This window comes from Pundamilia nyererei, unplaced genomic scaffold (assembly GCF_000239375.1).
Source record: "Pundamilia nyererei isolate P.nyererei 1_Seehausen unplaced genomic scaffold, PunNye1.0 scaffold00131, whole genome shotgun sequence".
Taxonomy (NCBI): domain Eukaryota; kingdom Metazoa; phylum Chordata; class Actinopteri; order Cichliformes; family Cichlidae; genus Pundamilia; species Pundamilia nyererei.
In genome coordinates this window covers 42,127-65,299 of record NW_005187532.1, presented here as the reverse complement: position 1 = coordinate 65,299, position 23,173 = coordinate 42,127, and the positions used below count along the sequence as shown (strand labels likewise).

At 41.0% G+C, this 23,173-nt stretch overlaps 2 protein-coding genes across 4 annotated transcripts; both read left to right on the top strand.

Moving 5' to 3' along the window:
• Positions 1-1,671: 1,671 nt before the first annotated feature.
• On the top strand, positions 1,672-10,691 carry LOC102215007 (uncharacterized). Of its 2 annotated transcripts, XM_005743380.1 has the most exons (6): positions 1,672-1,899; positions 6,338-6,483; positions 6,559-6,633; positions 8,833-9,376; positions 9,493-9,662; positions 9,836-10,691. In XM_005743380.1, the coding sequence occupies exons 1-6, from the start codon at positions 1,779-1,781 to the stop codon at positions 10,367-10,369; spliced, it is 1,590 nt and encodes a 529-aa protein (XP_005743437.1). In that variant the 5' UTR covers positions 1,672-1,778; the 3' UTR covers positions 10,370-10,691. The 2 variants fall into 2 exon arrangements, with proteins under 2 accessions (XP_005743437.1, XP_005743436.1); XM_005743379.1 differs by having other exon boundaries at positions 6,338-6,633; positions 9,836-10,690.
• A 3,420-nt stretch (positions 10,692-14,111) lies between these two features.
• LOC102214531 (gastrula zinc finger protein XlCGF57.1-like) lies at positions 14,112-21,831 on the top strand. 2 transcript variants are annotated; one of them, XM_005743378.1, is made up of 5 exons: positions 14,408-14,467; positions 15,028-15,208; positions 15,942-16,028; positions 18,261-18,400; positions 18,908-21,831. In XM_005743378.1, the coding sequence occupies exons 3-5, from the start codon at positions 15,973-15,975 to the stop codon at positions 20,356-20,358; spliced, it is 1,647 nt and encodes a 548-aa protein (XP_005743435.1). In that variant the 5' UTR covers positions 14,408-14,467; positions 15,028-15,208; positions 15,942-15,972; the 3' UTR covers positions 20,359-21,831. The 2 variants fall into 2 exon arrangements, with proteins under 2 accessions (XP_005743434.1, XP_005743435.1); XM_005743377.1 differs by lacking the exon at positions 15,028-15,208 and having other exon boundaries at positions 14,112-14,467.
• Positions 21,832-23,173: the final 1,342 nt, after the last annotated feature.

Below are 23,173 nucleotides of genomic sequence, written 5' to 3'. Positions count from 1 at the left end.
TGGCCTTTTGTTTGTTTTTGGTTTATTTGTAACAGACCATCCAGCCAGAGACAGTTTGGTGGATTGTGGAGATTTTTAGAGCGATGCACCAAAGGCAGACAGTGCGGAGAACTGTGCACGTGTCGAGCAGCTCCTCATTTCTTCATATTTCGCAAACATGTGGAAATATTGTATACGAGGCAAAAAGAGTTTATACAAGTATAATTAGCTAGAAATGTTTGTGTCACCAGATTTATTCTTTTACAGTCTGAACTCTGAGGCAGCTTTCTGTTGTTTCTTTCTGGAATAATTCTCCAAACTTTAAAGGACATGTGTCTCCTTGGAAGCACAATATAAAGAAATGAGGGTTGGCTCAAGACTTTTGCACATCAGTTTATTTCATAGCAAAAGATCACACACTTGCAACAAAGTTTATAAACTCAGGAGTTCAATTATTCTCTTTTTTTTTTTTTAGCTATGCACCTGAGTTGGTTTCTTTCACAGCGTCACCAAACAGCAGGTAGCACTGAATCCTGACTGTATCTAAAAGATGGAAGTCGTACCCATGATGTCACTCGCTGTTTTTGGACTCTGCATTTTGAAGCCTAAATATTACTGATTTGGCTGCCACTGAATTAGGGTTCTTGGAGAAGTTATCATATTTAAGTGGTGTGTTGAATTAGCAGCCAGCGGTGGTGTTAATGCACAGACACAGTTACCTGGTGGTTTATTAGCAACAGACTAATAAAATACTATGAATTTCAGTCACCAAAACAGATTAATGAGCTTCTTTTGTGGTTATTATTTGTCTGATAATTCCATTAAAATGCTCCAGAAGGGACCAGCACCACATTTCAGTGAGGTGATGAATAGCAGACAGATGTGTCCTGTCACAGGCAGCTATAGCATAACACTGTCAGACCAGCCATGTCCCCAACTTTGAGTCTCACCATTATCCAGATCAGCACAGGCTGTCTCGCTCCCACCTTCAACACACAGCAGTCTTACCAGAGCAAAGTGGTCCACTGAGGATGCCACAGAACACCAGAGGAGCTCTGAGAGGATGCTTTTTACTGACTATACAGCACTATCATCCTGGACATCCCATCATCACATTTGCCTGTGATACAACGACTGACTCTGCCTACAGAGATTTTGAGATTGGAAAACAAAGGAGCAGCGGTGCAGACCTGGCCCCCTCTGCATCAGTGGTGCCAACCTTCAAATTCCTTGGTACCTTCATCTGCCTCAGCACGGCCAAACATGTTTTCTGGCAAACGCTACAGACCGCTGAGACCAAGAACAGAACACCAGCACCACAGTGACCCTCAAGACGCACCCAGGGACTCTGATCACAACCAAGACCAATATTCTAATTACTGAAACAAAAACCACTGTGACACACATCATCAGTAATGCTCCTTCGCCTAGCATGATTGCCTCTTACATCATTATCTTTATTAGTTCACGCCCATTCATCTTAGAGATGTCACCTAAAGGAACAGTAAAGTATTTTTGTGCAGATATATTAATACTTTTAAACTAAGATTAATTGTGAAATTAATCTGGAATAGAAAAGTTATCCTGTTTAGAACTCTATTATATTACTTATTTAAAATTACAATAATAATAATAACATATCGGATTCATGTTTACACGTCTCCAGTTATAACGCATGATGTCATCTGTAGACGCGGGACCCGAGCAGCAGTGACGTGTAAGTGTGCGACTGTGATCTTTTGTGCTGACTCCGAAGGAGCCTGCAGTTTATTGTGAAGCAGAAAATATCTGCGGACACCATGAATGGGGCGGATTATCTGCAGCAGCACAGCGCCGAGAGTCTGTCCTTCGAAGAGATGCAGCAGATTAACCCGCTCGGAGTCCATCAGCAGCAGAAAGACGAGGGCAGCCAAACCTCCGGTGAGAATAACGACAGATTTAATGTGGAGGAAACGGGCTAGCTGCTAACACACCAGACAGGGATGGCCGTGTGTGGTTTTTTTGGGGTTTTTTTCTTTTCACTTCATTAAATCAGTTCACATTATCCTGGAACAGCTCGTAGGACACAAGTAACACCGGTGTGAGTTAAGGTTGGTTACGAGGAGGAGTGCAGCGATCCAATCTTTCCCAGTTTCCGATCTGCTTCAGGGTGGAGGGCTGATTCTGCATCTACAGCTGTGGTCACAGGTTTACATCCACTCATCATGGTCACGAATGTCACTGTCATATGGAGTTTATCTGATCTTTTTGCAGCGTGGAATGATTGTATTTTTAATGCGTGTTTTTTTTTTTCCTCTTCATCCACACAGGGTCAAAAATATACATACAGATTCAAATATAAACATAAAATCTAAACTTTCGGTTGGTTAAATGTCCCTTAACAAACTGCACTTCAGTTTTTTGTTGTTTTTGTATCCATCAACAAGCTTCTGGCATAATTCTGACTGAATATTTGACCACTCTTCCTGGCATAATTTTTGCTTTTAAATTGGTTCTTTCCTTGGCACAGATCAGCTCTTAAGTATAGTGCTCAAATAGGGTTGAGGTCAGAGCCACGTAAATCCAGATGTTTAATGGTAGCCTGCTTTATCCATTTCAAAACCAGTGATGTGTTTGGGATCGTTCTCCTGCGGAAACATCCAACCATGTCCAAGCTTGAACCATCAAGCTGTTGATCTGATGTGAAGTTGAGGGATTTGGAGGTAGTTTTCCTTCTTAATTATTCCATTCACGTTGTGTTATATACCAGTACCACTGGCAGGAAATGGGCCACAGCATGTTTGACAGTCAGTCTTCTTAGGTTTGAATTCTTCAGCTCGACTCTTGTATTTGTGACCAAACAGCTCAATCTTTGTGTCGTCTGACCACAAAAGTTTTCTCGAGAAGGCATTTGGCCCGTCCACGTGGGCAGCTGCACATTTCAGTTGAGCTTGAAGGTTTTGATTTTGGAGCAGAGGCTTCTTTGTTGGTCGGTACCCTGTAACCCTGGCTTCACTGTGGACAGTTGTGCTGGTGTTACAGTAGTTTCCAGTTCATGGCAGGTATGAGCCTCGATGTTTCCTGGGCTGTTCCTGAACATCCTAACCATAGTCCTCCTTTCTGAGTCTGACAGTTCTTCAAGACCAAAGTGGTGACACGTCTGAATAATTTGTACTTGTGCGAGTGAATGTGAGTGCGAATGGTTGTCTGTCCCTGTGTGTTGGCCCTGCGACAGACTGGCGACCTGTCCAGGGTGTACCCCGCCTCTCGCCCTATGACAGTTGGGATAGGCTCCAGCGCCGCCCGCGACCCTGAAAAGGATAAGCGGAAGCGAATGGATGGATCTCTGCAGATCCTTAAACATCCTGGTTTAAGCTGCAGCCTTAGGTCAGCTTCTACAGAGCACTGTTTACAAAAGCAGTCATCACAGCAATGGCTTCTTCCTCCAGGCTGGATGGACACTGAAATAACCCACTGTTCAGGCCATGTGCACATTGTACTACACAATTTGCACTTTTAAAATTAATATCTAAGGTTCATCAAGGTTGCACTCACCAGTATACAGACGTTTGTTATAGTTTGCACAGTTTTTTAAGACTTTCTGTTACTTGTATCCTCATATTTATGTTCTCCTTGTGAATATGTTGCTTATTTAAAATGGTTTCTTTTTGTATACAGAGAGCAAAGGGAACCAGAGTCAGATTCCTCATCTGTATGCACAAACTCTGCCAAATAAAGATGACTCTGAATCTGAACAGGCTTTGATCCTGACAACTTAAGACATACATTACAGCATCACTCATTAAAAGGCCAGAATCACCATGGTGTTCATGCCCTTGATGAGTGGATGGAAACTTCTGACCAGAACTGTAACCATAGCAGTGTTTTCTTCTGACTGAACACTCAAATTACTTTTTACTTGCTTTACAAGCCACATTCACACATTTACACACCACTTCTTACTGTGTGCCTTTGTGTGTCTGTGGAGCAGGGCATCAAATTAGCTCCACTTTTAAGGTGCAGCAGTCTAAGCACAGAAGCCCACGCAGTCTCTAAGGGCTGATTTGGATTTCTGTGGGGAGCTGGTGACGTAACCTACATAAGTGGCTGACATTTTTGCTGGCATTTACACTTGTGCTGGTGCATTATGGGTTAGTTGCGGTTTGTCCCGGTGTTTCATATGTAGTGCCAGCCAACAGAAATAAATAAAATACTGGGTCCTCACCTTTGTCAGAAAAACATGTTTTTCCCTCCAGTTTTCCCCCATTTTTTGTAGTTTCAGCATTCTCCTTCCAGGAATCTGCTGGTATTTGTGAGTCGTTATATTGATGCTGTAATTATTATTCCTATCAAGACAGCGATTGTTATTCTCTCACTAATCAACAGTGCTGAACAGAACAACCACATTAGTTGGCAACTTTGACCTGACATGTAGTTACATTCCCCAGGAGGTGCATGTCAGGATTGCACACTTACACAGAGAGCAGAGACATCCTTCAGACGAGTCTTGTTTCTTCTTCTACTTTTATCTGCAGTGTCATTATTTCACTTCTGTCACTGCCCACAGCTCGTTGCCATAGGTGAGGGTAGCAGCATATCATAGGGGTGCACCAAACATAATGAGAAAGACAGGGAAGGTTATGAAAAAACCATTAGCAAATACACAAATAAAAGTTGTTGTTGTTTTGTTTGTTTTTGCAGTTTTCAGTTTACAAGTCAGGTCCATGCCAAATAGCGCTAATGGATATGTAACCATGACAATGTCATACAAAGAAAAAATGGACATGTTTCTCTTGAATTGGACTGAGTTATAATTTATATGCAGTTTATTTTTCCTAACGTGTGACGTCTGTGTGTTCTTGATGGTTTTGCTTGTTTGTTTAAACTTCTGTTTTAATATGTAAGTGACCTCATTTCTTATGTTTGTTTGTTTTTATGCCTGTGAAGCTCTTTGAGCCTCTTTATGTGATTATGTATGAGGCAAATAAAAATGAATTGGACTGAATTGGATTTAGTGACCATTTGAATCTGTTTTTTAAACGCACATATAATGGGGGGGAAAAAACTAAACTAAACTGAGCAGTTAGCTCAGGTGAGGAATATGTTAATATTCTTTATGTATTTATATCAGTATGTTAAATATATTTCCTGGGACGGAGTAGATTGCAGTCAGCTGTGTTCTGTTGTCTTACCCCTCCCAGTTAAGTGTATAATCCTAGCTATCCACCTATTAAGTCTGAGGTCATTAGTCATTTCCGGGTACAAACTCCTCTTCAGGTCCCAAACAAACACTGAGAGATAAAAACTGTCTAAATTCTTTCATCTTTAATAAAATGATCCGTGTGGCTGCTCTGCAATAAAGTTTCAAATCCAGGCATCCACGAGAAACAGGATTTATGAAGTTTGAAGTTCTGAAAAATTTCTAAAAAATTAAAAACATACAGCTCTGCTATCCAACATAAATGAAGACAGAAAACGAAACACCAGTGACGTTTGTAGGGTTGCTGAAGTTGGGCTAGCTGGTATATAATGTTGTGGTGGCTAGCTACAGAGCTATGGTTAGCATAATACAAACGCACAGTGAAGCTGGAGGATGAACGCAAATCTTTATCCCATCGATAAAAATTAAGATGAAGGTTCACGATTTTTAGGGACAAATGCAATCACATGGCAGGAGAAAGATGCTCTAATTGGACCAAACGTCACTCAGGAGATAATCCATTCAGAATTAGTCAATAATATACTGCTGCATGGTTTATATTACTCATAATTTAAAAAATCCTGATCCTCAGCTTCATGTACCCATTCAAATCTTTGTTGGCCTCAGAATTATTTTTTTCTAACCTGATCAAATATTTGATGCCTGGCAAACTGTGAGCTGCTGGGCTGTAGTTACACCGTGAGGTTTTAAAAACTGAGCTTTAAAACAAGTAATTTTGTAATGGTTTTGTAATTGATTCATTCTTTGCTGGAAGACATAATTACACATTATTCAATACTCTATATTTATGAGTATAACATATATATCTAATTTTATGGCCTGCACCTTTAAATTATTATTTATATGATGGCTTTGAAGCAGGAATTATCTTATAAACTCTGGTGAAGCAAAGTGAAAAAAACCCAACTTGTTTCACTTTCACAAACTCCTTCATCCTGACAGCATTTCTTTTAAAAACACTCACTGGAAGTACAATGATAAAGCATTTCTTTTATTGGAGGCTGAAAACAGACTAGAAACACAAGCTTGCTAAAGATTTTCACTCATCTCAGTATAGTTTCATTCTTTCTTCTAATTTCTATCAGATTCCTAGAATACTCCAGTGCTACAATTGCCTTTATAATAATTTAACTCCACGTGTTCGGCTGTTTTCTGCAGAAGTTCAGCAGCTGCTGGAGATGAAAGAGGATCACCCTGAATGGAGCCTCGGTCTGGACCAGCAGGACCGAGAGTCTCTGCAGATAAAGGAGGAACAGGAAGAACTCTGGACCAATCAGGAGGGAGAGCAGCATAATGGATTGAAGGTGACTGATGTCACCACTTTCCCATTCACTATTGTTACTGTAAAGAGTGAAGATGATGATAAAGAGAAGTCTCAGTCTTTGCAGCTTCATCAAAGCCAAACTGAAGACAACAGTGAGATGGAGCCTCTGACCAGCAGCCCAGCTAAACAGGTAAAAACAGAGCCTGATGAAGAGGACTGTGGAGGACCAGAATCAGAAGGGAACCTTGATACACATATTTATTTACAACCAAAAACTGATGTAAAGGCTTCAGACTCTTCTGAGACTGAAGTGAGTAATGATGATGATGACTGGAAGGAGCCTGTATCAGATTCTGGACCTAAAACCAGACACAGTGATGATGTTTGGAAGGTGAGCAGGGAACTTGAGTCAGGCATAAAGAGTCAGGGGGCATTTAACATTTTAAACAAATCCTTTAGCTGCTCAGAGTGTGATAAAGAGTTTCTCCAAAGGCAGTCTCTTCAAAAACACATGACATGTCATTCAAAATAATTATCCTCCAGCTCCAGCTTGGAAATTAAGAAATCTCATACAGTGAGGAAAAATGTAGAGTCTCAGAGGACAGACCACACCGAAGAGAAACCATTTGGCTGTAATGTTTGTGAAACAACTTTAAGACAGCGGTATAGTCTTGACAGAGACATGAGAGTTCACACAGGAGAAGAAACCATTTGGTTGTGATATTTGTAGCAAAAGATTTTCATATTCACGAGATTTGAAAAGACACCAGAGTGTCCATACAGTAGAGAAACAATTTAGTTGTGGTGTTTGTTGTAAAAGATTCAAGCAGAAGATGCATTTCAAGGCTCACAGAAAAGTCCACACAGCAGAGAGGCCATTGGGTTATGAGCCATATAGCTGCGAGGTTTGTGGCAAAAGATTTAACCAAAACACTCATCTTAAGTCTCAAATAAGAATCCACACACGAGAGAAACCTTTCTGTTGTAAGATTTGTACAAAGAAATATAGACATTCTTCTACTTTCAATAAACACATAAAAATTCACACAGGAGAAAAACTGTTTAGATGTGATGTCTTTGGTAAGATATTTACTAATCACGAAAGTTTGAAGATTCACAAGATAGTCCATACTGGAGAGAAACCATATGGCTATGGTGTTTGTGGCGAAGGATTCAACCGAGGAAGCAATCTAAAGAGACACATGCAACTTCATGTGGGAGAGAAACCATTTGGCTGTGAAGTGTGTGGGAAGAACTTTACATGATCTGAAAAACTGAAAAGACGTGAAAGTTAATGTAAAAGAGAAACAGTTTGGTAGTGCAGAAATTTTTACGTGACAGGGAAGTCTGAGACACATGGGGACATGTTAATAATGTATCCCCAGTTGTTCACATTTCCATTATTTTGTACAATTAATTGCTACATAAATATAAAACAGTGATACTAGTTGTACTTGGGGTAATATACAATCTATCATTGGTAAATCAGTACTTATAGGTAAGAAATTAGACCCCAGTTAATTTACATCAGGAGAGATAGTTGGAGAAGATCACCTTTAGGACTTTCTGTTAGCTTCCTGGAAGTCATAATGATCAAGAAAGCCACTTTAGGCTTTGGTGACTAAATGGGTCCAGGGGTCACAAAATCGCTAGCCCGACGTCCCGGAGCTAGCGATATCTCCGGTCGGGCCACCAAAATAGCCCAACGGTCGGGGCTGAGATATCGCTAGCTCCGGGACGTCGGGCTAGCAATTTTGCGAGCCCTGCGGGTCAAAGACAAGACTTTTACAAATTAGAGTGAGCCTTAATCGCACTGTGAAATGTATCTATTTCTGTGTTTACCTTTTAAAAGAATTTGTTTGACATGATTTGAGTTGAAGCAAACTTTCTTGGGAATATAATTTATTTTGCACACAAACAGTTTTTGGCCTTGGATTTCTACCAAAAGAAAATCACCAGTACTCTGCTATATATAGTTTTAAATAAGGTTTAATGTACTTAAACTTGGAATATAATTTTATTAATTATATGACCAACAATGTGAAACTGTATATAGTTTTTTTTGTTGCCTTATGCCCCTGTTACACAGGCCTAGAGACCAGTTGACTATCATCCTGCCAACCACTGGTCGCTAGGGTAAAATGTGTAATCCCCGACTGCTTGGCAAGTGGTTGCTGGCTGTCACAAGCTAAAATTAATGGCAAAGAGGTGTATTGTGTTGCACCAAAAACCTCATAGCGATTGCTTTGGTTGCTAGCAGATTGTTACCCATAGTTTGCATGGACACAGACACTCTGCAGACACTCAATAACTACTTGCCGAGCGGTCGGCGGGACTGGTTGGTGACCTTGAGAGCTTTTAATCACTTGACCTCTAACTGTAAATGCAGGTGTGCCGACAGCGCCAACAAGTCTACAGCCAGTCACCAAACATGATGCAAAAAAACGTGTCAAGATTCAGCATCCCGCCAATGGAAAGGAGGACTGCACGTAGATCCATGAAAGGAAGAGGGAGATGGCAGAAGTGCCTGCCTGCCAGTTCCAGTTCGGACATCACTCTTGCAACCTCTCAATACCAGAAGGACTCGGACGAAAACAGTGACCCCTCGCTGTCACTCATTGCCAACATGCCACACACAATGCTGGAGCCGGGCTCGTCAGCCAGCCTGCACGGACGTGTTGGCCACAGAGTTGTGACCGGGGAGCCAGAGTTGGAGATAGAAGATGAAAAGCCAATGGTGTCGCATTGGCCCGGGGTCAAGAAGAGGATCCGGATGGAGCCAGAGGCGACTCTCTCGCCCGAACAGGAAGACCACCTCGTAGAGTGGTTTGCAGCTCACCCGTTCTTCTACGACCAGACAGCACGCGACTTCAAGGACAAGCGCAGGCGAGAGCAGCTGCTGGATCAGAAGGCCGAGGAGCTAGGAGTTACCGGTGAGCTATGTCTCTGTAATTTCTGTTGATGCTCAGTATCTTAAAACACTCTAACGTTTTTTATCTTTTTTTAAACGGGACATTTATGTTTGTGTTTTTTTTTCGACTGTGCTCAGGGAACTTCCTCTGGGGGTGGTTCCGCAACATGCGGACCGTCTATGGTAAACTAAGGAAGAAGAAGAATGAGCAAGCAACACGACCACTGACAGCCAGGCAGCGGTGGACTTCAGATATGTTCAAATTCTTGGACAAGCACATGACCATCCGCCGGAGCAGCCTGGGAAAGGTAGAGTAATATGCCCTTTTGTTTGTTTGTTTTTTTTCTCCCTTGTAGCTGCTCTGTTTAATGGCGTTTCAGGGGAAGTAGTTAAGCAAAAGTAAATGTGCTATAAAATGTCTGCACTTGCCTTGTATGCATTTGATATTTATGTTAATGTTTGTTTGCTTGTGTTTAAAAAGCTTCAAGGGGCACAGTCCACCAATACCGGAGTGGAAGAGGAGGAGGAGGAAGAGGAAGAAGAAGAAGGAGACGAAGAGCCTGCGAGGTCATCAAGTCGTCCTGGGTCTCCGTCTCCTGTTCCCTCCAGTCAAACCCCAAAGTTAAAGGGCAAGAAGGCCAAGCTCGCCAGCCGCTGCGTCAACAAGGCAGTTCTTCAAATCCCAAACAGCATGTCCTCACTGCAGACGGCTATGAGGTCCCTGCAGGTAGCTATGGAGTCCCTGCAGGCAGCCGTTGGGGGGTTGAGCAACAACCGAGTCATGTACTGTCAATACCTGAGCACCGAGGTGGGCATGCTCACAGAGGAACAGTGGTCAATGTTTCAGCAGGAGACTATGGGGATGCTTATTCGTTTCCGTACTGCCCGTCAGCAGCGGCAGCAGTCCGCAGTTCCAGTCCTCCTCCCTCCGGGCTCCATGGAGTCGATTCCAGGCCCGAGCAGCACTCTGCTCAGTAGTTCCTATTTCCAGTCCCGGCCAGCACCGCCCCAGTAGCCTCTGTCCCAGCAAATTAATTTTTTTATTGAATTTGTGAACTATTTCACAATTTATTTACTGATCATAGTTGAGTGTTTATGTTAATAAACAATCATGTTTCACTGGTACTTACTTCTTGATTCCTTGTATCACAGTAGTAAAACTTGTGCCTTACAGCTGCAAGACATTTTAATTGGCGCAAATTTTACTTTGAGGCGGAGAGTCTCAGTTTCTTGTCGGTGTTATGTGTAAACTTGAAAAATAGAAAAAGCAGATGTTTCTCATTATATTGTACTTTATACATGGACCATTGTGACCTTTAAATTCTTATATTCTAAATTTGAAATTAAAATTTCAATTTCTTTTCATGTGAGTGAACTATCTTGTATTTTGTATTTATTACACTGGGATATAGGGATACCAAAAAAGCTAAAAATAATTGCCTTATTCATTCAAATCTCTCCACAGCCACAAGTTAGCCTACCAGGTTAGAGCTCCAGCAGTGTTATAGTCATGCTTCAGGTAGACTCGCTGCCTTTTGTCATCATGACTTCCTGCTACGAATATCTTGCATGACTGCCTCGTCTCTCCAGGCTTTGGGGATAATGTGTTTGGCATTTTCCTCATGATCCAGGACTGAACACAACATTTAGACACATGCGGACACAATCAAACTGATGGCATTTGGCATTTGTTGAAGTTCTGTGGAGAGACAACAGAAGCTGTGGCCAAGTATCTCTTTTTTGTTTTCCACTATATTTATGCTTGACGAAAGTTGGTAGCTAAGGATTCTCTGGTGAACTGTCAAGCATTGACTGTCAGTACTCCGCACTCCATCAAGTGCCAAACTTCTTACTCACCTCCTGTCAACTGTCAAGGGTGCCTGGCATAGACGTGACACCATCTTCAGGGTGTCTACAGTGGCACCACAGAACAACACCAGAAATGGCGCTATACTAACCACAGACAGAAGACTAGAGTGCGTTAGCTGCTGGTAGTCACCAGGTACTGGGAGGTCGGTGCCATTTTGATGCCAGGTTAAAAGGACAGCTGCAGTTAGAAGATGTCTTTGTCAGGCAGACGATCTGCAGAAGCACGTGATACATGGCAGACTTAATTCTCAGGGATTAAACAAAGACAACCCTCTCCAATTCTGCCATCAAGTTTTCTTATTGAACTACTGAATTCAGCATGTTACCAATGCCTGAGGACAGCCATCACTACATTAAGGATGGAGAGTAAAGAGACATAATGAGATCTGAATTGTCCGGCAAGGTGAGTAGGACTGGAGTTGCTCTGAGGATCCTGCTACATATACCCAGTCTGGGTTGATCTCCCACCCACCAGGTGCTGATCACTGAAGAGTAGTTACCTGCCAATTGGTAGGGGAGGTCCACAACCAGCAACCAATCTGAGTCGATTCAGTTGCACAACCAGTCGCCAACCACCTAGCAAATGAAAATATGAACTTCACTTGATTTAGTGGTTGCTGGAGGTCATGAGTATTTGGGGCTGCCCACAGGTCTCTACACCTGTGTGACTGAAGCATTAATTTATCAGCAGCACTCGTGCTTACCTGCATTGTCAACCACCGAAGACACAATTTAAGAAGGAATATTAAAACACAAACTCGACATATTAGAAAGCCTTTCTGGCAGAAAACCCGCAGGTTTGATTTCTGCAGAAGGCAGCAGCTGTTTTGGGCTAAACCGAACACAGTGAGTGGGATATTTAATAAAGTTTAATAAAAATGCAATACTTGTTTCATTATGGATATAAATCAGCAGCACCTTAGGTAAAGCTTTACCAGTACCAGTATGTTGGATGTATCTGCTGAACCAGTGCTTATTTTGGGCATCAGGTTCACCTGGGAACAGTTTTAAACTCTGAACGACATAGTTTAGTGAGCAGAACTCGATATCAGATTAATTCAGTGGTGTATTTCAATGTTTTTAAATTTTAGTTTATAAAATTTTGATGACATGTTTTTTTTTTTCATTTTCAAGATTTTTCATGAGCATTGTAATTTAAATGGCAAAAGCAGTGTAATTCCTCCAGCTGACTGAATGTATTTGTTAGCAACTGGGTAATCAGTCATGTATGTGTAATGTCAAAGAGTATGATTATGACTGTGGAGGACCAGAGCTCCCAACAAAAAATAAATAAAAGACTAAAACAAACAACTTAATTTGCCTTTAAAACAAAGAGTGCTAAAATAAAAGTAGGCATGAATTAACACGTAAAATGTGACCAGTTGATATTTCTCTTGTATTTGCTTTTTGTGTTTATTTCTCAGTTTGCTGTCCCTTGTAATGTTCATTTAGATAGATCTGTTTCATTTCTTTGTTTCTTGAAACATTTACGTCTGTCTTCTTTTTGTGATGATGAAATGTAAACTAGACCCATTTAAATTCTTAACTGTTGAGCAACTAAAATTCTTTATGAAGCAAAAATTCAAAATGTGTATGTCATGTTGTTGAATGCATTTTCTGTCATAAAACAACATTAAATACTTGACCTGTGTTTTGTAGTCACCAGTCTTCTTCTTTAATGGCTTTGTTTGTTTGTTAGGAGCTGCTGTATGGAGTTGACAAAAACTCCACATGATACCTTTCAATAGAAGAGGTAATGCCTCCTTTCCCCCCAGCTGTTTTGAAACAATGTAAACATTTTCAAAAAGCAATGTTACTGATATCAACATTTAATGTGTTTTGTTTTTGAACTAGTTCAAGTTTTGAGGCTTTAAACTCTTTGCAAATGGCCTCATTCTAATTTTATTTACATGTTGTATTCCAACATTTGGAAACAAGTTTAAATAAAAAAAGTGGGTAGAAGAGGAACTGCATACTTTATAAACAGTGTTTCATTATATCTAATTTTATTAAATGGATGCTCAGTATAGTTACATGCACAGACCTTTTACAGGACACATCTTCAGAGGAAGATTTGAGTATTTAAGATTAAAAATAGTATCCACCGGATTGTTTTGTTTTTAATGCTCAAATTTGTATTTTGAAGAAAGAAAACTGCTTCTTTTGGGGTGTTTTTATTCTTTAATAAAGAAAATAAATTTTTAAAAGTAATGACTGTGAAAATAAATTACGATTTAAGATAAACCGTTTTATTAAACAGCTAAGGATGCAGCAAAAGTAAAACAATAATTGTTTTTTTTACATTATGCATCTTAAATGTGTTCTTGTATTTTTTTGTGCGCTGTGCACATTTCACACAGTGCGTTATACTGTATATAAAAGACAAATAACCACATGTGTTATATAACCATGTGTGTTTATTGTATGTTAATAACTGTATTTGCGTTTTTATTGTTCTTAATATGGACGTTAAAATGCTTTGTCCCTGTGTAATGTCTTGTTGTTGTTTTTTACATTAAAAAAACTTTTAAAAAACTGTAAGTGCGAATAACCTTTAATCACGCACAATATTAAACCACAATTAGAACACATGTGCTGTGTGTGTGCTTAAGTAGTTCCATGTCATACTACTCGATATATTGAAACGACATAATGTATTCTGTATCCACTACATACAAATACATAAAATATTATTCTACAAATGTGTTGTACAGTAAATGGTAAATGGGCCCCCTGAACTGTACTTGACCCATGAAAACATTCCTCTCACCATCGTCTTTTTGATGTGCATCCTCATGCATCCCACTGAGGAAACCGTTTCGCCAGCAGACACTAGGTAGGAACCTTCTGCTGGTTCTCCGGTGTTGCTAGGGGGAACAAAATACCAATCGGGTTGATCATCAAAGAAAGGTCGGCTCTGTGTTCGTGTGGACCCTCCTGATGGAGGGGTTGTGTTGTCCCTGTAGAACCGCCGCTGGAGCTGGATAATCGCTTTGTTTGGAAAGCCGAAGCCTGGAAAACAAACTGAGGATGAAGAATCATTTTTAAGAGGAAGAAAAACGATGGAGCTGCAGACCTCACCGTCAGAGCAGCGAAAATACAAAGACGCAAAACTAATCCTGGAAAGGACGCCTCAGGGAAGCACCAGGGTAGATCTCGGGCTTGCTTTCTCCAGGTGGGCTGCACTGAAGAGGGACAGATGCTTCCAGACTGACGCTGAACTGGCCGCCTTTCTGCTGGACTGGTAATTTAAACTACCTGTGTGATTAAAAATAGGGTGTAGGCATCAAAATAAGACCAACAACAGGATCAAATTAACCGAATAATGTAAAATTAATATCTGTGCGCATTGGTTGGGATTGATTTAATCATCAGTTTATTCAAATTATTTAAATGTTTAAATATTGCACGGAAATGATGAAGCAAAAGTGTCAGCTAGTCCTTTAACACCTGTGCTGCTACATGATTGGACTGATATTTATGTCCCAAACACACATGAATGTGACTGGTTTGCTTGCTGGTTAGAGATGGATAGAAAGGAGCCTGCAGAGGCGCACACACACACACACACACACACACAGTCACAGTCGCTCACTCAGCCCGTCAGTCAAGCTGACCTGCATCCTGCAGCACAGACTGCAGGAGAGCGAAGCATCTGCCCGTATGTTCACATGTAACGCTGGGCCTAAATCTCGGTAGTGTGTATGAAAATTTCACACAAATCTATGTGTCATTTCTACTTTATTACCTGAACAACAACCACATCTACGAGTATGCTTTGCTTGCCTGCTCCCTTTTTCTCAGACGGCTGCTCGAGCAGATGGATCCGCATGTTTGATTTACAGCAGATGGCCTCCACGACTCAACCCTCGCCAAGGATTGCTCTCTCCTCCCAGTCTCGAACCTGGAGATTTGCATGTGTTCGCCACAATACTGCTGAGCTGCTCTACACTGTGGATCCTACTGTTCAGAATTATAATTAAAAGTAAATAGATAAAAAGATATTAAATTATATGTAAAACAAACAAAAGAAAAGTACTAACAGTTACATTTTGTTAGAAAATGAGACATATGTGCAGTGATTTATTGAAACGTGTGCAAGCATATATAGAAATGCAGGATATGAGGCAGAAACAGTTTACAAGTGAATATTTGGTGTGAGCACCTTTATTCTACAACACAGACTCAGTGTTTCCTTATTTATTAATATAGAAGCATGGTGTTTCATTTTTTAATAGTACCAGCTGTCTGCTGCTGCTACACGGAGAATGACCTCCAACTCTGACCGAACTTCTTGAAATAGAAAAGGGTCAGATAAACAAACTGCTGTTTGCAGGGTCGTGCTGGTTATCAGGAGCACTCTTTTCATTTGCCGATGGCCTGAGGGTCATTGTGGCCTGCAGTGATCAGACTATGTGCTGTGGGTGAGGGGCTCAGCGTTGGCACGATGCTGGGTTTGAATTCACCGGCCAGCCGGAGCCTTTCTCTCTATTCTCTTCCTTTGCTTCTCCCCACAGTCCACAGACATGCATGTTAGGTTAACCTCTGATTCTAAATTATGCTCAGGTGTGAATGTAGCCTTGCAACCTGGCAGTCTCTCTAGCACGTATCCCGATTTTCACCCTATTATGGCCGGGTTAGGTCACAGCTGGTATTTCCGTGTTATGCAGATGAGTCGTGTAGCTCTTGAAACTCTTAATTTGCTTTTGTTTTTGCAGTTACGAGAGCAGAGTCACAACATCAAGTTCCATGAATGGAAAACCTCCATCAGTCTCTAAATGTGAGGATTCTAGAGGGACAGAAAAGTGAGTCATCGCTCTGAAATAGCTCCTGTCATGTCACACGTGTGTGAAAGCACAACCGTGGGCGATGTGCTTCATTCATAAACTGTGCATATGAATGTCTCACGCACAAATCTCTGGGTCATTAACATGTTTTGGTTTTTTGTGTACCTACAAATGATGCAGGGCTGAGTTTCTCAAACTAAGATTAATAGCAATCATGTTCATTTAGTTGTCTTTACAAGTTTTTAAACAATGTAAACAAGAAAGCTGGGAACAGGATGAATTAAACAAATGACTGAGGTCAACCATTCAAAGGAACAGACGGTGCAAGAGAGGTGAAGAGGAGGGAGAGTGGATATTTTGCACAAAGGATGTAAAAAATGGAGCTGCCAGACAAGAAGGAAAAGAGGAAGACCTCAGAGAAGATTTGTGGATGCAGTGAAGGAGCAACATGTAGTGGGTTAGTGAAACAGAAAAAGGATGCTGGCACAGGATGGGATGGAGGCAGATGATGCACTGTGGTGAACCCTAAAGGGAGCAGACAAATTAAGAAGAAGAAATCAAATTAAATATAATGAACTCCGAAGTCTGCTCTTTGTCACATATTCTGAGAGGCAACCCTGTCTCTACCAGAGGAAGAGAGATAAATGGGTTAGCAAAGTATGTCAAGCTTAAAGTCAGAGGATCCACAAAGGTTGCTGTCTCTTTATGTGGCTGGATCACCACGGCAACCTGGTCTGAACGTGTAACTTTCCCTTCAGCAGGTTCAGAGTTTGAGTGTAAAACCATCACGTTTTATTTATAATGTGCTCTAAGTGTAATATACAGTTAGGTTTTAGACAGTGGCACTTTTTAAAATATATATATTGGGGGCTTTTCAGCCTTGATTGCAGTCGGACAGTGGAGAGAGAAAATGGGAAAGTTGGGAGAATGACCGGGGAAGACGCACAGTTAATGGTCTCAGGGTAGATTGGAGATACATCGTCCTCAAAAACCTCACTTTCTTGTGGGTCCCACAGGGGTCCATTCTTGGCCCAGTCCTTCTTTCAATTTACATGCTCCCTATGGGTTCATTTAAAAAAAAAACATGACATCTCTTTCCATTGTTATGCAGACGACTCACAGGTTTACCTGCCACTGAAACATGAATTTAAACTTTCTTAACTTGAATGAACAGAAAACAGAGGTGATTGTGTTTGGTCCCTGTGACCACTACTACACTGGCCCTTTAGAAATTTATTTAAAAAAGAGGAGTGATTTTTGTCTGTAATCTAACGTTTGATAAACAGATTAATGCTGTAATCAAGACGAGTTTCTTTCATCTCCAGCTACTTGCAAAAGTGACGCCATTCCTCTGTTTCAGAGACTTTGAGAGAGATGTCGATGCCTTCATTTCATCTCGCCTCGACTTTTGTAGTAGTCTTTAATCAGTTAGCCGTCTGCAGCTGGTCCAAAACACTGCAGCACAGTTAATAACTGGCACACACAAGCGAGGCCACATATCTCCCATACTAGCATCCTTACACTGGTTGCCAGTTAGATTTCGATTGGATTTTAAGATTTTATTATTTGTTTTTTAAGGCGTTGCACAGGTTAGCACCCTCATACCTTTCTGATCTCTGCGGATCAAATGTTCCTAGCTGTCCCGAAGTCCAGTTTAAAGCACAGAGACCGGGCCTTTGCTGTGACTGCCCCCTTCACATCAGGACCTCCCCAACCTCAGACACTTTCAAAACCCATCTGAAAACCCACTTTTATTCCTTGGCTTTTACATCAGAATGAGTTTGTACTACTTTTATTTGTCTTATTTACTCAAACGTTCTCATTTTATCCTCCTTTTTCTTGTTTTTATTTCTTTTGATTATCTTAAATGTACGGCACCTTAGTCAACTATGTTTTAAATGTGCTATATAAATACATTTGGCTTTGACTTTGACTTTGATGCAGAGGCTCGAATCTAGTCAGTCTTAGGTCAAGTGAAAGAGAAACTCTTTTTCACTGTTTGACTTAAAATCCGCTCTCTCGGTGTGCAGAAGTACTTATGGACCTAACTGTGGATCTTAAGCTCAGACATATTTAGTCTCTCACAAATAAATCCAGTCAATTGGACATGTGACCCCATTGTACAGAGTTGTGGTACACACTTGTATACTGCATATATATTTTGCACAAGTGATGAGTTAGTTACATTCATGCCTAAGGTTTGCCAATTGTAAGAAATACTAATATTAATGATTGATATTCATGTTTCAGGCAGCTGTATTCCAAAGTACAAAGCGGAGTGTCTGAAATAGAAAATCTTCGCCCTGATGAGCCCAGAGATGACATTTTTGTGTCTCCCACACTGGTCAAATCAGAAGAATCAGCGCAGATACACACCAGGAAAAGTCTGGGTAAAAGACGCACACATTTGTTTGCCTTCATTTTAGACTATAAGCATAGAAAAAATGTACATTTTTGGTAAAACAGTAAAATGTTACAAAACTGCATGAAATTGTAATTAAATTAATCTGTAACTGCATTATCTTTACCCCAGTTTTTCCAGTCGTGATAGTAGATGTGGTCTGGTATACTGACAAAGAAGCAGTCTTTTTACATTCGCCTTGAGGCGACTTATGTTGTGATTTGGCGCTATATAAATAAAATTGAATTGAATTGAATTGAATTGAATAGACTGTGGCGAGTAAATGCAGTCCTCCAGCCACAGAGACACCTTAGATACACCTCAGACATTAATAGAGAAAGACGTGTCAGAGTTCATAGTCATTATTGGCTAAATAGCGTAAAGGCAGACAAATGCTTGTCCATGAAATGTTTGCTCCTTCAAATATTATTAAACTCCAGAGAATCTCTGCTAATGTTTTAAATATTAAATGGTATGCATATTTTTGTTGTTTTAGTTTTCCCTTCAGAGGACGAGCAGGTCGAGCAGGACCAGAAGGACTCAGTCCTGCTCCACATTAAGGAGGAACAGGAGGAACTCTTGACCAGTCAGGATGGAGAGCAGCTTAACGGTCTACAGGAGGCTGATAACGCCACACTTCCATTCTCTCATGTTGTTGTGAAGAGTGAAGATGAAGAAGAGAAACCTCCGTGCACACAGCTTCTTCATAGCCAAACCGAAGACAACGCAGAGGCAGAGAGGCGTCAAATCAGCTGCTCAACAAAAATCAAAACAGAAACTGACAGAGAGGACAGTGAAGGAGCAGAGCCAGCTGGGAACCCGGAGTCAAATAACCTGTTACAGCAAAACACCGATGCAAAGACTTTTACCTCTGGTGAAACTGAAGTCAGTATTGGTGCTGATGATGAGGATGATGACACAGATGATTGGCAGGAGCCTTTGTCGGATTCTGGATCTGAAACTGAAGAAAGTGACAGTGACTGTAAGAAGGGCAGGGCCAAAGCCTTCATCTGCTCTGAGTGTGGTAAACGGTTTCAGTACAAGTGGTCTCTGCAGAGACATGTGACACGCCATTCAGGAAAAGCCTCTTTGGGCAGCTTCACCAATAAGAAATGTTTTCCAGTGAAGCAAACTGCAGATTTACAGATCAAAGTCCACACAGGAGAGAAACCATTTGGCTGCAGTCTTTGTGAACAAAGGTTTAGAGATCAGTATAATCTTAAAAGGCACATGAGAATCCACACAGGAGAGAAACCGTTTGGCTGTGGCATTTGTGGTAAAAGATTTAATGGCGAGGGAAATCTGAAAATACACAAAAGAGTTCACACAGGAGAAAAACCATTTGGATGTGGTGTTTGTGGTAGAAAATTTAAGCAGAAGTCACATTTTAAGAAACACATCATGGTTCACACTGAAGAAAGACCTTTTAGTTGTGATGTGTGTGGGAAAGGATTTAAATGGAGGATCCACATGAAGACTCACAGGAGAATCCACACAGATGAGAAACTGTTTGGTTGTGACGTTTGTGGTCGAAGATATAACTGTGAAAGAAATCTTAAGATACACATGAGAGGCCACTCAGACGAAAGACCGTTCGGTTGTGACATTTGTGGTAGGAGGTTTAACTGCAACAGAAATCTTAAGATACACAAGAAGGTCCACACGGGGGAGAGACCATTCGCCTGCGGTGTTTGTGGTAAGAGGTTTTCACAGGTAGGGGCTCGGAACAGGCACAGGAGCGTCCACACTGAAGAGAAACCATTTGCTTGTGATTTGTGTGGACAGAAATTTAACCGAGAGGGTAATCTTGAAAGGCACAAGAGGGTTCATACGGGAGAGAAACCATTTGGCTGTGACATTTGTGGACAAAAATTTACCCGCGAGGGAAGCCTAAAGAGACATATGAGGAACAAGGCAATAAACCATTTGCATGCAGTGAAAGATTAACTGTGATCTCATGACTTAATGTTACATTACTAATACACTGCTCAAAAAAACTTAAGGAACAAGGATCAATATTTATACTCATATGAACTATGTAGTGTGTGAGGAATGAAAGAGTGCCTGAAAATCAAAGTGACATAATTTTGCTGCAGCAACTCAAAATGATGCTCAGTCGTTTGTACGTTCCACACGTGCTTTTATACATGCCAGAGGTCTGTGCGTCCCTCCAGGGATACGCCTCCCCAGACCACCGCTGAACCAGTCATGCTGGACGATGTTACAGGCAGCATAGCGTTCTCCACGGCTTCTCCAGACCCTTTCACATCAGTCACATGTCCTCATGGTGAACCTGCTCTCATCTGTGAAAAGCACAGGGTGTCAGCTGGTTCTTTGTTTGATCAGACATTCACACCTGCTGTGACCTGCTGGAGGTCATTTTGTATCTCTGGCAGTGCTCATCCTGTTTCTCCTTGCACAAAGGAGCAGATCTTATTTCTGTCCCTGTCCAGCTCTCTGTACTGGTAGACGCGTATTAATGTGCCATCTTGGAGGAGTTGGAGTACCTGTGTAACTTTTGTAGGATCTAGGTTTTGCCTCATGCTACCAGTAGTGTAAGGGTATTTGTTCACTGTGGTGCGATTTTATTCACCAATTTTTCCCAGTTCTGAATGTCACACCCCTCTGCAGCAGCAGTAATCAGTAACTGTTTGCACCTAACAAGGTGTGACTAAAGACATGCCTGAGGTTGGCTGTTGGGCTCTCCTGGCTGTCATTTTTTACCAGAGAATATTTAGTCATTTAAAATAAAACCAAAGTTTGTACAAACTCTGGTGTCAGTCTGTTGTGAGCTTGTTTAAAGGCTCTGAGTGGTCATACATCAGCATCATGTTGTTATTATGGATGCATTTTGAATAATGACCTGAGTGTTTTGTACTGTGACCTTTAGTGTTGTGGAGACGTTAGTTCACTTTTGGTGGACCATGTGGTACTGGTATGTAATGTGTGGTATTAATGCTGTTTAAGTGATCTTTGTGGACAAAGGCATAGCTAAGGCTGGCTAGACCCCATCATGCTCTCATTTTAGTCATTGAAAAGAAAACCTGGTTGTCGATGGTCTTTACTTATGCGAAGGAAAACATAAAGTATAATGAAGTAAATTGTAAATATGGTTCCACATTTTTATACTCTTGCAGTCTGCACTGTCCTCTTTTGTATCCTGCGTTCGGGAAGGTGACCTCTTTAAATGTCTCTCTTCATATCATAATGAATTTTATTTTATTTTATAATTTATTAACACCTGGATTTTTGGATGTTCTAATCTGTCTGCACATTCACAACGCGTCGTATATATCTGTGTTTTTGTCAGGAATCGAGTTCAGCTTCATTTTAACTGAATCAGACTGAAAACCAAAAAGGGCGGGCGATGTGACCTCAGGATTAGTCAGTGAACTAGCAACAACACTGCTAAAGACACAAACAGAAATAACTTATTGCTCAGTGTTGTGGAAAAATAAACTGAGAGTTGAAACCAAACTGTCTTTCTGAGATTTATTGATGAAATCTTTGGAAAAGGATAAACGCAGCACGAACGCGTTTCATGACAGCTCCTTTGTACTTGCAGTCTTTCCATGTTTACTTGATAAGAAAGCCTCAAGACGTGTATCATGACCTTGAACACAGCTGACTGCAAGTTTCGTTTCATCATTGTATGAACCGGTTAAATAAGATCAAATGCAAAGTTCCCATTACATTTCCATCTTTTTGGATGGAATCACTTCACTCTTTTATTTTATTTAATTTTTTTTTAAGTAAGGTAAGAAACAGTAACATTTAATATTAAAACTTTGAGAAACGATGCTTACATGAGTGAAATAGCCTTACCCGTTTTGTAGGGCATAGGTGTTCTAATGGATACTAGAAGCAGATCGATCCAAATATCAGTAGTATCAAAACCATTGGTACTGATATCAGATCGATAGTAGCAATGTAGGATACTTTATTTCCATCCTTCAGGTATTTATTTGGGCCAATGTTCGAACCTCGCTTCGGGAGGAGAAAAAAAAGCAACAGAGCACAAATACTGCCAAGGAAGTACAACAAGTTCAGTTTTTATTAAAGAGAGGTAGCCTATCAAACACATCGGTGCTGTCACAGAAACACTCTGAGATTAGTTATTCTAGAAATAAGGAAACTAAAACTGACAAACCTTCCTTGTTCTTGTGTCTGGAGCTGGTGTAGCCTGTTGGAGACCATCAGTTATTTCATCTTGTAGTAAACTTTGTCATCTAAAGGAAAGAATAAAAGCTACAGCTTTGGCCTGGATATAGAATAATAAATTATGTACAAAATTGCTTCTAACATATTTGATCATTAGCTCAAATGAAATCTGAATGACCCAGTTAAGTTCAGGGAATTAGTTAAATACACTGTGTCCCTCTGTGACCGTCTCAGCAACGGCGCAATACGTAGTCAATGTCACCATCAGCCCTCGATGGAAGAGCTGATCCAGAAACGATGACTGCAATGGTTTGGCCACATCTGCCGCATGAGCAACCATCGCATCCCACACCGCCTTCTGCTGCAGCAGCGCTCCGCCCACTGGAGAATCAAGCACGATGCGCCCAAGAAGATTTGGATCAAGCAAACTGAAGATGATCTTAAACAACGACGTCTAACCCTCATCCAAGCAAAGGTCAAGGCCACAGATCACAAGGCCTGGAAGTGCATCGTTGACCAAGATGGAAACCCTGTGTTACCCACAGCAACGTATTGGCTTCGTGGACGACCTCACTCGCTGATCACCAGAAGAAGAAGAAGT

Coding starts and splice junctions, on each gene's coding strand:
- LOC102215007 (XM_005743379.1), top strand. CDS start 1,779: ATGAATGGGGCGGATTATCTGCAGCAGCACAGCGCCGAGAGTCTGTCC. Junction 1,900..6,337: donor CGAGGGCAGCCAAACCTCCG/GTGAGAATAACG, acceptor TGTTTTCTGCAG/AAGTTCAGCAGCTGCTGGAG. Junction 6,634..8,832: donor CCAGCAGCCCAGCTAAACAG/GTAAAAACAGAG, acceptor CTGTAAATGCAG/GTGTGCCGACAGCGCCAACA.
- LOC102214531 (XM_005743377.1), top strand. CDS start 14,286: ATGGAGCTGCAGACCTCACCGTCAGAGCAGCGAAAATACAAAGACGCA. Junction 14,468..15,941: donor GCCGCCTTTCTGCTGGACTG/GTAATTTAAACT, acceptor TTGTTTTTGCAG/TTACGAGAGCAGAGTCACAA. Junction 18,401..18,907: donor ACACACCAGGAAAAGTCTGG/GTAAAAGACGCA, acceptor TTGTTGTTTTAG/TTTTCCCTTCAGAGGACGAG.